Below are 15,000 nucleotides of genomic sequence, written 5' to 3'. Positions count from 1 at the left end.
TATATTCATACATATATCTATATATATCTATATATATATATAATATATATATATATGTGTGTGTGTGTGTGTGTGTATATATATTATATAATGTATATATTTATAAACACACACCGCACACACACTACATATATATGTATATTTATATATACATATATATATATATATATATTATATATATATATATATATATATATATATACATACATATATAACGACCGAGATACGGGTTTCATGCACATTAGTGTGAGGCTAGAAAACCCATCCCCTGTCTACATGTCTAACAATTAAGGCAAAATATGATTTTATGTGTACTTACATGAGCACGTTCTTTCTACCTGAACCTGGTTAGTTGCATCGTGTTCTGAGTGAAAGTATTTCACCCCAAGACAAACATACCATTTAATATATTTTACACTGAAATAAAAAAAAATCTTATCAAGAACATTTAAAGAAAGGTTTCATAAGTGTCAATACTGTAAATGGCTGATAAGTGGTGATATTTCATTGGCAGAGTTCTCATAACAATAATAATTTCAGAGATATTGGTGATCAGAATTATCACAGCAGTAAGAATTAATTCAACAGAGAAATAATGATAAAAAAATAAGATTAACACCAACAATAATAATAGAAACATGAACGATAACACTGAAGACAGGAACTAAAACGATATTGATACTGCATGATAATAATGCGATTTGATACTTTGTAACAACGACAAATAATAATAATAATAATAATAATAATAATAATAATAATAATAATAATAATAATAATAATAATACTAACCTGAAGGAGTGATAGAAAACGATCAGGCAAAGATCTTTAGGGACAATGGTATCAGAACAGATGGGGTGATACGTGCAAATAGGCCAGAAGTGACGTTGATTGACAAAATCAAGAAGAAAGTATCACTTAATGATGTCGCAATACCATGGGACGCCAAAGTTGAAGAGAAAGGAAGGGAAAAAATGGATAAATAACAATAACAAGGATATGGGATATGCCAGTGGAAATTGTATCCATAATCATAGGAACACTAGGCACGATCCCAAGATCCCTGAAAAGGAATCCGGAAAACTAGAGGCTGAAGTAGCTCCAGGAATCATGCAGAAGAGTGTGCTCCTAGAAACAGCGCATAATAGTAAGAAAAGTATTGGACTCCTCAGGACGCAGGATGCAACCCGGAACCCCACACTATAAATACCACCCAGTCGAATTGGAGGACTGTGATAGACCAAACTAAATAAATAGAAAAATAAATAAGAAATAAAAAAGAACAATTATAATAATAATGAGAACTGGTAGCCAAGGATGCTGGCGCAAGAGAGTCACCGTATTCCAATTTCGACAGTTGTTGCGGTAAACTAGCTTTCCAATGGACACATCCCAGATGACTAATGTTCTCTTTTATGTACGAGAAAGTCCTTCACACACTGTGATGCCACTTTATGCGCTCATTTGTTTAGGTAGGCGTGTTTGCACGTTTAGGCGAAAATTAACTTGTACCTCGGCTCCACCTGCTTCTTCTCATAATTGGGATGAAGAGACAAATAAAGGCAGTTGGAGAATCACACTGCCCATCCTATAGTAGGACGCTCGCATTGTCTGTGAAAGTCAAGGGTTCGATACCCGGACGGGCCGATGCGCTTGAGGTTGACCTGTTGAATCTTTAGAGTCATTGTTAACCAGAGAAATGGCTTAGAGTGATGATATATATATATATATATATATATATATATATATATATATATATATATATATATATATATATATATATCAATTCAAGCTACAAATGTCCTTTAATATCTAAATTCACTTTACCTCCCAAATGATATATTTTCATATATGTACCGAAGGGGAATTTTTTAATTGATAATAATTTCGTCCCCCCATGGGATCGAACCACCGTCCAAGTGGACGGGGACGAAATCAGGACAGTCAGTGACGCTATCCAATCAGCCAACAGAGACGCTATAAGTTCATATCGATTCTGACCTTACAAATCACCCTCGATCTGGATGCTTTCGTAATTAGAATCGATATGGAACCCCGTCTACCATGTTGGCCAATTCGAGCGTTTGACAGCACGTAGCCTTTTGTTATGAATAATTATCACATCGAACCGTGATCCATTTATATATCAATTCAATTGATATATAAATGATCACGGTTCGATGTGATAATTATTCATATATATAATATATATATATATATATATATATATATATATATATATATATATATATATAATATATACACACACACACATACACACTCACACACACGCACGCACACACACACACACATATATATATATATATCATATATATATATATATATTATATATATATATATATATATATATAATATATACTAAATACATACATCATTTATATACATATAATTATCTAATAAAAGGAGGCCATAAAAACACCAAAATATAGAGAGAAAAGTACTTTTCTCTCTACATTTTGGTGGTTTTTATGGGCTCCTTTTATTAGATGGATTTCTGTTGTTACAGAACATTTTTACCAGTCATATAATATATATATATATATATATATATATATATATATATATATACATATACACTATACATATATACTGACCCTTAGTAACTCATAAATTTTTCCCCATGCGCCTTTTCTCTTCACATTGGTTATGACATACTATAGTCGTCTAATTCTTAGTTACATAATTCACTGCTTAAAACAACAGCTACACGGGGTGTTAACTGACTACATCCAAATCTAGTCGGCTTTAGTCGGATATCGAACGCATTGATTCTTAATGAGAGAGAGAGAGAGAGAGAGAGAGAGAGAGAGAGAGAGAGAGAGAGAGAGAGAGAGACGACCAGATCTCTTGAATGCCATTAAAGATATTTCCACTTTTTCATATTGCTTTCTTAATATCGATTTCTCTCCTCTAATCTTTAGCATCATCACTGATTAATGATCAGCAACGCAAACACAAAGGCGAAAAAGAAAATTAAATTCCAAAGAAATCAGTCCATTGCGCATTTTATTGGAAATTGCATCGTGATTATGGAGAAACGTTGCAGTTACAAAGATGTGCTGGATTCGCAAATGTTTCAAGATTTATTTTTTTTTTATTTGTCATACAATCGTAACTTAAGTGATAAATGTTACGGTGACACTTGATTGATACTGTTTCTTGTTTCTTCCCATAAATGTACCTTTTTCTGGAAAAACCGAATTACTATTAAAAAAAGGAAGCTCTAACGTAATTACATGGGGACGTTTTTCAGATTACTAATGCTTTTTAGATGATTACTCCTTTAACTACTATGACATAACTCGTGTGTATAAGCATTTATATTTAAGATATGGTACTGACTTACGCATTTTTATATTGACTGCGTACATAAGTTGGTGTAGACAGTACGTGAACAAAATAATTTTAGTTAAGGAACTATTCTAAATTGTTTTTTGTTTTTAAATTTTCAAGGGAATCTACTGAAAACTGTATACATAAGAAATGGTGTCCAAAAACATTAAGAAATGTAGAAGCTAAGTCTTCACCGCATGGCCATTGTGCCTTCACAAGTATCAAAATGTTTCCTTGCTTAGGACGGAGTGGAGTGGGATGTGGGCCAATTGTGGATAAGAGATGTAATTCCGGTGTATTAGAAACGGAGGACAGTTACGATAATTTTCTTTCCGCCTTTCTCCTCTTCTTGAGGAAGATTGCCGTCCATCTAACTGATGGCCACAACGGTATACGATGCTGTCACTACATGCCTTCTTTTTTGCTGTTGTTGTTTTCATTTTCTTCTCTTTTTTAATGGAATGAATGGAACAGAATCCGTTGTTTGGCGAAGAGGAGGTCACTAATGTAAGATACAAAATAATAATGGAAGTGCGGTAAGCAAGATAACATAAAATGGCAGACTTATTTGTTTATATTGCTTATAAGGCGTTTACTTTGGTGGGCACAAAGATTTTACTTTACATTAGTTTCACCATTTAATTTTTTTCCTCCAGTCACCGAATTTTTATGTCAAATCAACTGCAGATTTGGGTTAAAAGTACATTAATTTACTTGAACCACTTTCTGTTTTACTTCAAAGAATCTTTATCAAGTGTAAGAAGTGCCCATAAGAAATTTTGAATATTCTGTTTTCCTTATTCATTCAATAGATTAGTTTTCTGGTGTCATTCTTAGTCTCCATTTTTAGATGTACGAAAAAATAAACAATATACCGGTCCTGTATGGCATTTTCAATTACTGTGACACAAGTCTACTGAAACACAACAATTAGTCATTTTTGATTACATTGATTTTGTATTAACTTATTGAATCTGTATTTACTAGAGCATTGTATTACTTTTGACCTACAAAACTTCAAATATCTTAAACATCCATTACATAGTTATATAAAAATCAATGCTGGATGAAAAATACGCGAATTCAGACAAAGGAAACACCTTTCTTTACTTTTATTGCTTACAAATCAGTTCATCTAATATCCATTACCCGGATATACTGTGATTTCCGGGTAGCTTTCAGATACCATCATAAGCATTATATTGGTTCCTGCAATTTTTCAGTGACATGGATAATAAGGAAAGAGAGAGAATTTTCGATAATTTGGAGTTGTTACTCCAGGGGATTTGTCTGTGAGACAGAAATTAATTGAACTGAATATAGAATTTAGGCTAAAGGCCAAGCACTGGGACCATTGAGGTCATTCAGCGCTGAAACGGAAATTGACAGCAAAAGTTTGAGAGGTGTAACAGGAGGAAAATCTCGCAGTTGCACTATAAATCAGTTGTTAGGAGAGAGTGGGAAGTAAGTTGGAGGAAAGAGAATATGAAAGGAGTTACAGTAATTGGAACGAAGGGGTTGCAGCCAGGGGGCTTCAGAAGGCACGCTGCAAAGAACCTTAAGTAATTCCTACAGTTCACCGCATGAGGTGCACTGACGGCACTACCCTCCTATGGGAAACTGAGACAGAGAGAGAGAGAGAGAGAGAAGAGAGAGAGAGAGGAAGAACGAGAGAGAGATTAATTCCAGCCCCAGCACCCCTCGGCCACTCCCCCCCAAAAAAAAAAAAAAAAAAAAAAAAAAACTGACTGACGAATGACGCAATGCAATGGTTGCCATGTTGCCCCGAGGGGCAAAGCTGACCGATATCTTCGTTTCGTTTTCTTTGCAAATATCATTTAAACAAAGGCAGTTGAGCCAAATCTGCCTGTCTGTCTGTCTCTCCTTGGCCTCGTAGCGCTAATGGAGAGCTCGCTCAGCTCACAACCAAGGAAATCAGTGTTCGCCCCGGAACGAGGAATCACAAAAAAGCAATTCATGTTCGATTCCGAAGATGACAGGAACAATACAGGCGCGTTACATAGTACAGCATGTTTCTTTCTTGATATAAGCATAATTGTATACCTGGCTGGTGTTGGTCACTGCTGGAGAGAGAGAGAGAGAGAGAGAGAGAGAGAGAGAAGAGAGAGAGAGAGTCACTAATTGACAAGGTACTTTTCATTTCCACCGTGATGAGTTGTACTCATCATACAATCTCAGTTTCGATATGAAATACTGTGCACTGAATTCGACGCTTTCATGACAGGTTGAACCTTAAGATACCTTCAATATTTCCTGTTTATTTTTCACTTCCTCTAAACCTCTGTTGCTGGGCTTACTAATGTAGTAGCAATATGCCAACCGCAAGGATCAGGCAAATTCCCTATCTACAAGAAAAACTAAAAATCTTTTTGTAAATCTATTGACCTTTGTTGATCATTTAATAATCTTCTGGTATATTCATGAAGCCTACTAGAAATTTGATAGACGCAATGAGCCCGAGAAAATTATTCTTAATTTTTCATTAGTAAAATCTTCTTGTTCGGTATATTTCAATATATTATGACAGCGTTGCGTGTTCTGATGTTTCACCGAAGACTGAAATCAAATAAATGTAAAATATAATTAAGGACAGTACCTACTCGTAGATTCGTATCCCGCCTTCGTGGCTCAAGAGGCGGACTGCCTAACTCGAACCAAACGCCCCCTGGCGTCTCCAAAGCAGAATCATAACAGGCCAGAGCCCAGAAACCGAAAACATTTTCATCCTGGGCTTCATCTGTCACGAGAGCGTTTACTTATGACCAGCGATGAGATTGAAAAAGACCGAGAAAGAGAGAGAGGGAGAGAGAGAGAGAGAGAGATCTTCAGCTCAACCTCAACACCATACGGCCATAAACAGCATCAAAGGGAAAATCTCATTTTGAAGGAAAGTTGTTAATAACACCGAGACTGCGATGTAGCAACTCCACCCCAATCCCATAACAGCCTGAACGTGACGTCACGACCCAAGCCCCGCCCACCAGCAAGAAGCAGCTATATAACTGAAGCATGCCATTGAAAAAACGTACATTCAAGCCCCTATAACGCACTCGGAAAGAGCTTTTATTACTTAGCTCCGAATTCCTACAACCCAATCCCCAAAAGGTGAGGAGATTCTACCAGAACAGAACAGCAACACTTTGCTTCTGGTGTTATGCTTGAACGTCTAGTGTGTGCTCTTGTTTTTGTTTACCAGCGACAAAGACAAGACAGGAAGGTGACTTTAAGTCTTCATCTCGGCCCTTGGACATTACTTATTATTCACTCTGTGCCCAGGAATAAGAAAATTGATTGTTCTGATTTGTGTGTGCCTTTGTTTGTGAGAACGATTACGAGTCTGCGCTTGGTGGTGGTGTTCGTTTGGCTTTTCCGAGTCTGGGAGGCAGGAAGTGGAGGATGATGACACGGCGGGCTTCATCGACCGCTTAAATTTTGTTAACTGGCGTCTTAACGACGGGAAACGATTTGTGATTACGTTGGTTATCATTCCCAGGGAGAGGTTTTTTACGTAACAGTTTCTTGCCAAATAATTTAGTACACTTTTTCTCAACCGTACACGCTAAGTTCGTTAAGACCCACCACTGGCATTGCTCTCCTTGTATCCAGAACATGTGACAAATGTTCAATCTTAATTCAATCGTTCAGTAACTATATTAACTATAAATTTTCACGCGCAAGTTTCCTATCGACTTACAATGACCATCGTTTCAACCGCGCGTCGATCGCAACACTCAATCAGTCCCTTGCAGATATCCCAGCTTCCATCATTATCATCATCCTGAATGTTGATGTAATTGTCAGTCCACGTTCGAGCTATCTAACTAGTATGCATCATTTGTCAAAAATAATCTGAACAGACATTTTAATCTTAAACCGTAATGAAGTATATACTTTTGCGAAGATGAGAACGGGAAATTCTAGCTGGAGATTTAAATGCTCGCAACGTAATTAGCCTTTACGCGTCCTTGGGAGTTCTAGTATTGTACGTTTTCCGAAAACTTCGTAATACATTGGCGCGTTATTTGTTCGTTTCGTTTTTCTTTGAGTTACGAACATTTTCATCCATTACAATTTTTCTTCATCCCTGTCATCCCATCCTTTTCGTATCACAATTAACGAATAACTCACTGGTCGTTTTGTGTATGTCAAAGGAGGTCGGTCGTGCGTAAGCATCCGTCTTCCTTTTTCCTTGCGTAAGGAGTAATTCATTAAGTCTTCAAGTCTGTAGCTTTTGTATGACTCTATTTAATTTTGTTTACTATTCTGTGGGGCCTGATGGACATAGTTTTTGTTAAATCAAACAAACTGCATAATAGTTTTCCACACACTGTAAAACGTGTAGAGGTCAGAGTCTTAGTTAGGGTCTACGGCCGTCTGCATTTCTGTGCGTTTATAGGACATTGCCATATCATTTACAAGTTAGAATAATTATCCAGCCCTTAAGAGGCATTCAACACTTTCTGCTTATGTAATGTAACGCAATGCTTAACATATGAAATTTTTTTATGAAAAGTAATTGTTATTACTTTCAATCTTTATAAATACGTTTTCCCTTTAGTTACTCGTATGATCAGCTTATAACCAAAGCTGATTGCTTAAACTGAAAGGTCACTAGATCATATTTTATCTTTGCTTTTGAGTGAATTAATGCCCTAGAGGACTTGAAAAACATTCAGACATCTCCTTCAAGAAAAGTTAATAAAACTTCGGTCTTCCTTTTCAGAAATCAGTTGATGCTGTTCTTAAGATAGTTCTCCATTTTTTGTAAAATGAAAAAAAGGGGGGTTTTAGGTTATTTCAGAACCTAAGTCAATGTTATTGAAATGTAAGGGATTATTCAGTGGCAAAGGTCTTTCTTCTCCATTTTACAAAGATACAAATAGGTATTTTACGTCAATTCAAAAGTCAGATGTTCGTTTCAGTATGGAACAAAATTCAGGCAAAGCCAAGAACAGAACTCGCCCAAACGAACTAGTACATGACGAAGGCCTCCTCGTCCACATCTCGCCTTCTGTTATCGCCCTCGCCGTCCACCTGTTGCGTCTCTAACAGTGCCTCAAAAACGCTAGGTGGCTCTCGATACGGAGTCTTGATTCACGCAGCTCCGTTATGTATCTCTCGAGATCCAGTTCATGTGCGTTTTTAATCACTTGCATCATGTCTGCATGCCTTCGTTATTTTTGAGGCACGAAGGAATATGAAGGGAAACAAGGGGGAAAGTGAGACTTTTGACTTTTCTTTTACCTTGTTAGATTAATATGATGAGCAATTTTTCGTAATTTATATACTTGGATGATGTATAAGTGATCTTCTATAAGAATAAGGAGCCCTTGAAAACATTATGCATCGATGCGAGGCGAAGTTTAGTACATATTACATTACAGGGAAAACTTATTACGAGGAAAATTTACATAATTGTCCCGCAATTTACATCCTGTTATACAGAGAGGGAACTAAGACTGCAGATAATTGTTACGTTTATAATTGTTATTCACTGTAGAGAAAGGAAAAGTAGGCAGGCCACTTACACGTTAAAACGGGGCTATCTTTATGGGAAAATATTAGGGTCTGCCTGACAAGTCTACTGTTCATGGGTCATTTTAGTATGACAGGGATATACTATCAAAATAAGATTACCTTTTCCCCGATAACATTTGACTTTTTTTGTGTATGGGGGCAATTACGCTATCCGAACACAATAATGAATCAAATTCAACAGAATTAATCATCCAACTAATATAACTTTTGATTTTGTTGAAAAGATACTGGCGTGGGGTATGTTTTAAAATAGTGTAACAAATGGCATAGGTGACAGAAAGAATTCACTAGAAATGTCAATTTTTTGACGATGATCAATCAATGAACTGCTGATGCTTTAGCTTCTTCTAAAGACGAGCAAAACCAAGATTTATGACGTGTAATTCAAGTCTGTTTATTAGATGAAATTGGTCAAACCAATCACATCTGTCTGTAATGACCCGTTTAGATCATGTAGACATCTCATTCGTTTTATATATATATATATATATATATATATATATATATATATATATATATATATATATATATATATATATATATATATATATATATATATATATATACACACACATATATATATATAATATATAAAAATATAATATATTTATATATAATATATGATATAATATATATATATATATAATATATATTATATAAATATATTAATTATATATATATATATAATAGATATATTATATATATATATTATAAATATAATATATATATATAATATATAGATATATATCTATATATTTCCAGCAGAATCTGGAACGTTACATTGGCTGCTTCGCTATACAAAAGACGGTGTTCACAAAGAATGGTCTGCTGAATTCCTTTTTACTGCAAAATGGAAAAACAAAAGATTGATTTTTATTTGCATTTTGTAATTGTGTAATAAGTACTTAAATTAAGCAAAAAGATAATCTGTCCACAGGAGAGTCTGGCGCATTCTTTTTCAGTCCAGATTAAGAGCGATTTGCATGTTTTTTCCCCTTAAATTATGTAACAATGTAGTGGGTCCTTCGGCAAAAGAAAACTTGATATGTCAACGGAATCTTATTGTGAGGGCTAGTATCCTTTTTTATGGAAGGGGACCCTTGGCTTTTATGGCTCCGGCTGCTCCTCTGTGGTTTAGCTGGCAATTTCAGTGCTGTTTCCAGAGGACGTTACTTTTCGTTTAAAATACCGTTACATATTAATTTTCCTCCGTTGTTATTATTATTATTATTATTATCATTATTGTAGCAGGTTTTGTATGTAATTTTAGTAACAAAAATTGCAAGGACATTTACATAAATACAATTGGACATCTCGTGATGGTAGTCATAGCAACCAAATAGATAACATAAGAGAGAGAGAGAGAGAGAGAGAGATGAGGAATGACGGAAGCAATGTAGCAGATGTTGGCAGTGGTCACCAGCGTGTCATTGCCACATTAAAGCTAAAGTTAAAAGCATCCGACAAAAAAGTTGGTAGATAATTTAGGTTTTATAACAAAGCTTTTTGAAGGTGAACGTCGAGAGGCTTCTACAAACAGTAACTGAGGACTGGAGTAACACTAGTCTGCTGGGTATCGGATGGGACCTGGGATATAATAAAGAGAAGGTAAAAGCAAAACGTGTATGCATATGTATGTATATATATATATATATATACATGACTGGCAAAAATGTTCTTGTAACAACAGAATCCATCTAATAAAAGGAAGCCCATAAAAACACCAAAATGTTAGGAGAAAAGTACTATATTTCAGAGGACTGCTGTCCTCTCTTCAGGTATATGAATATGATATAACCTGAAGGAGAGAGACAGCAGTCTCTGAAATATATACTTTTCTCCTCTACATTTTGGTGTTTTTTATGGGCTCCTTTTATAGATATTATATATATATATATATATATATATATATATATAATATTATAATATATATATATATTTATATAACATATATATATATAATATATATATATATATATATATATATATATATATATAATATATATATAATTATTATAATATATTTATATTTTAAATATATATATATTATAATATTAATATATATAATATATATATATTATAATTATATATATATTATATATATGTATATTATATATAATATATTTATATATATTATAATATATAATATATTAATATATTAATAATATTATAACATACAATATATATAATAATATAATATATATAATATATAATATATATAATATTAAAAAAATTAATTAAAAAAAGGAGGATGGAGGTCACAAAGCTGATCATACTAAATTTTCAAGTAAAGAGATTGACGTTGAATAAAGTTCAAGAAGCTATACGAGAGAATATCTGGAATACCAGGTGGATTATTCTCACATAGCTATATATTCAGGAGTGGCATGATTGTAAGGGTAGCCCGCAAAAAATGTATTTATGGAGTATTCATGGGTGGGGAGCAACCGAATAAAATACTTGCCAAATGGAGTAGTGGCTCAATATTAAAATCACAGAAAGAAAGAAAACGTTGGGAGGAGTATTTTGTAAGTCATGAATAAAAAATATGTGGGACAATTTGATTGATATAGCAAAAGGTAATTGAGGGCTGAAGGTAGAAATGAATGATTCATAGTTTTTGAGGTAGAATCAATAATTCAGAAATTTAGGAGACGGAAGCACCGGGCTATGATGGAATCAATGCTGACATGATTTTAGCTTAGAACGAAACGTCTCCTCTTACACTAGCTAACTAGACAGTTTTGCACGGTCACATTCATATTGAACCATTGTATTCAATTTAAAAATACTGAAAGCAAATCTATAAAAAAAAGCAACAATAAAAGATGGTCAAGAAGGATATTGGATTCGAACTTCAAATTCTCTTTAATTCATCTTCCTTCAAAGCTTGCTTGCAAAGTAGAAACGTAAAGCGATCACGAATGGGTTATGGAAAATGATAACTAAAAATAAATTCCATGATTACAAGGCATAGTCTAAATTTAGCATTCATATCCCTATCAGACACATTCATCATCCAAAATGACTGAATGAATGACGGAAGAATATGTGAAGAATCATTCTCCGCGGCCAAGATTTCACGAGATGCTTTTGGGGGAGGGAAGTCATTCGTTCCGGCAGAAGTAACGTACGAAGATGTTTTCCTCATCTTCTTCTGCTTCTTCTTCTTCTTCTACTTTTCTTCCATGAATCAGAGCAGGTTAAAAATGACAATCTCATCTTGCGTACATACACACACACACACACACACACACACACATATATATATATATATATATATTATATATATATATATATTTATAAGAATAGAATATATATATTATAATTATAATATATATATGTATATATATATATATATATATATATATATATATATATATATAATATATTACTTATATATATAACTTATATATAAAACAAATATCTTTCGCAAATAAATTCCGCCATTATAAACCACATTTGCAAGTAAAATAAAGATAATTAAATGCACAGCGCAATACGTGATAGAGAAGTCTATTTCTCTCTCTCTCTCCTTGTCTCTTGCTGGTCTCTGCTGAAATATCTACCTGGGTGTTTGCTGATTGTCGTGAGTGGTCAAAATGTACACCAACAAAATACAACTGAAAAACGGGGGGTCCTTGACTAGGCCATCCTCACTCCGTGTGCCTATCCAAATAGTAACAATCATTAGATTATCCCGATCAAAATGATTACCGTAGTGATTATTTGTATGACACGAACTGTCTGGGTCAGAGAGATTAGGTAACGCTCAGTGGGTTCCCATCGACCTTTCATTTCTGCCTGTCCAACTTGCCGCACAATAAGACCCAAATCTTTTCCTATGTTAAAGACAAGGTCCTCTGGCAAGTAATGTTAGGATAAATACAAAAATTACTTCATATATATACATATATATATATATATATATATATATATATATATATATATATATATATATATATATATATATATATATCGTAACTGCAGTAACTGTTAAAGTAGAGACGTGGCAATGGCCGATGCCTCCCTCCTCCGCCCCCCTTTTTTTAAGAGCCTCCCCGACACCAAGCGTTAATGCAGAATTGTGTGTCAATTACGATAGATGTAGAAACGTTCAAACATAAATATATCCAAACGAATGAGAAGATATACAGAGTATAAAAATGGTGAACATATATCACAGAAAGAGGAAAACATGCACAGCTGATAAACGAACGAGAAAACATGTGTGATCTTTCCCGCATCTGTAAAATCAATGTACGACGAATAAAAGAACACATCGTAAGTCATGACGATTCTCACGAGAGAGAGAGAGAGAGAGAGAGAGAGAGAGAGAGAGAGAGAGAGAGAGAGAGAGAGAGAGAGAGAGAGAGAGAGAGAGAAACTTTATCTCTATACTAAGAAATATCTACGTGATAAATGTTCCCAGCTAAAGCTTCTTTCTTTTTCTTTTTCTTTTTTCTCTCTCTCGCTATGACGTGAGAAGATGACATTTCCGGAAACCTGGAAATCTGCCTGGTTTTCTCCATCCAGATGACGCGCTTCTGAAAGCAATTTTCTCGGCAGGAAACTTTCCCTGTGGCCACAATCCATTGCACGAAATCTCTCGGACCAAATGGGTTTCCTATATGGTGGAGAAAGCAGGTGACAACAAGAACAGTAGAAAATAAAAACCTTAAAAAAATAAGATGATCTAGAAAATTCCGGACCATCTTATTATGCTTAAAGCCTTCTGGGAGGCAGTCTGATGCCTCCTGAGGTTGATGACTTTTGGAAGAAGAAAATAGGCAGTTTCCTCCATTAACACCCCCCTCCACCACCATCCCTCCCTAAACATCCTCCCCTAAATAATTTCCCACAACGTCTCCTGACGGCAATTGTCTTGGCAGTGGTATATATGTAGTACCATCATGTACAAACCATCAGTCTTACTGGAAGCGTCACGTGTATAGTCCGTGTTAGTGCTCTGTCGATCTGGGCCGGACCAAATAATAGAATTGTTGGTGACTGAGGCAGTGTTTGATTTCGTGAGAAATTTTAACATGATATGCCAAACTAGCCTTTGAAAACAACAATATCTAATATTTAAACAAGTATTTTATTTTTAGTAATTGAATATTAACACGACGGTTAGTAAGAATCATGAAAATACTTAGTATATTTTCCTCCTTTTTTACTTCAATATGTTTTGTGAAGTTTTCCCTTCGTGTAGCTATGCTGACAATGAAAAGGAACTTGGGAATATCCTATCATACCAATTATAATTATTATATCCTGGCATATCTGAACCCACTTTGGAGCTTATTTTTTCATAATATGCAGTCATAAAACTTCTATCTATAACACTAAAGTAAAAGATTGACTGAAATATTACTTACATCTTCTCATTTCTCTCTCTCCTCTCTCGCTCTCTCCTTCTCTCTTCTCCTCTCTCTCATCTCTCTCATCTCTCTCTCTCTCTCTCTATAATAAATATAGATTATATTGTATTATATAATATAAATTCTAAATATTAATTCTATAATATAATATTATATATATATTAATAATATATTATTTATATGATATATGTATAATGTATATGATATATACATATATATATATATATATATAAGTCTATTATATATATATATATATATAGATATATATATATCTATATATGTATATATATATATATATATATATGTGTGTGTGTGTGTGTGTGTGTGTGTGTGTGTGTGTGTATTTATGAACAACTGAATCTAATCAGCAAATGAACTGCAATTGACTTTTTATTTTTTAGTTTTAATGCTGAATGAATGCAAATTAGTTTTTTAACTTGAAACTTTATAAATGCATTTGGTCCATTTTTTCTTAGACTTTATGAAGAGCAAATAACATTTTGAATTTCATGCTTCATGGAATGTACATGACTTTTCATACCGAGACTTCTCTAGCCACTAACCCCCGTCCCTTTTTTTCTTCTTTTTTAATTTGAAGCTTTATGAAAAGAATATGACTTTTTATTTTGATGATTTACCGAGCCTCGAACACAGTTTACTAGAGCATTCTTTTTTCTTTCCCAGATGATCTACAAACTGCTCT

The 15,000-nt window shown here is 34.1% G+C and overlaps 1 protein-coding gene and 1 long non-coding RNA gene across 2 annotated transcripts in view; one reads left to right on the top strand and one right to left on the bottom strand.

The window, feature by feature from the left end:
- LOC135220297 (uncharacterized) overlaps positions 1-416 on the bottom strand; it is a 123,518-nt gene extending 123,102 nt beyond the window's left edge. The window contains exon 1 of the long non-coding RNA XR_010315643.1: positions 320-416. This is a non-coding gene — a long non-coding RNA (uncharacterized LOC135220297). The remainder of the gene's footprint in view (positions 1-319) is intronic.
- A 5,984-nt stretch (positions 417-6,400) lies between these two features.
- LOC135219700 (uncharacterized) overlaps positions 6,401-15,000 on the top strand; it is a 24,753-nt gene continuing 16,153 nt past the window's right edge. Inside the window, exons 1-2 of the mRNA XM_064256675.1 lie at positions 6,401-6,480; positions 14,982-15,000. The exon at positions 14,982-15,000 is cut by the window's right edge and continues 466 nt beyond it. Coding sequence (XP_064112745.1) covers positions 14,982-15,000 — 19 coding nt within the window. The 5' untranslated portion in view covers positions 6,401-6,480. The remainder of the gene's footprint in view (positions 6,481-14,981) is intronic.

Source organism: Macrobrachium nipponense, chromosome 1, assembly GCF_015104395.2.
Source record: "Macrobrachium nipponense isolate FS-2020 chromosome 1, ASM1510439v2, whole genome shotgun sequence".
Lineage (NCBI taxonomy): Eukaryota > Metazoa > Arthropoda > Malacostraca > Decapoda > Palaemonidae > Macrobrachium > Macrobrachium nipponense.
This window is presented reverse-complemented; position numbering and strand designations above follow the sequence as displayed.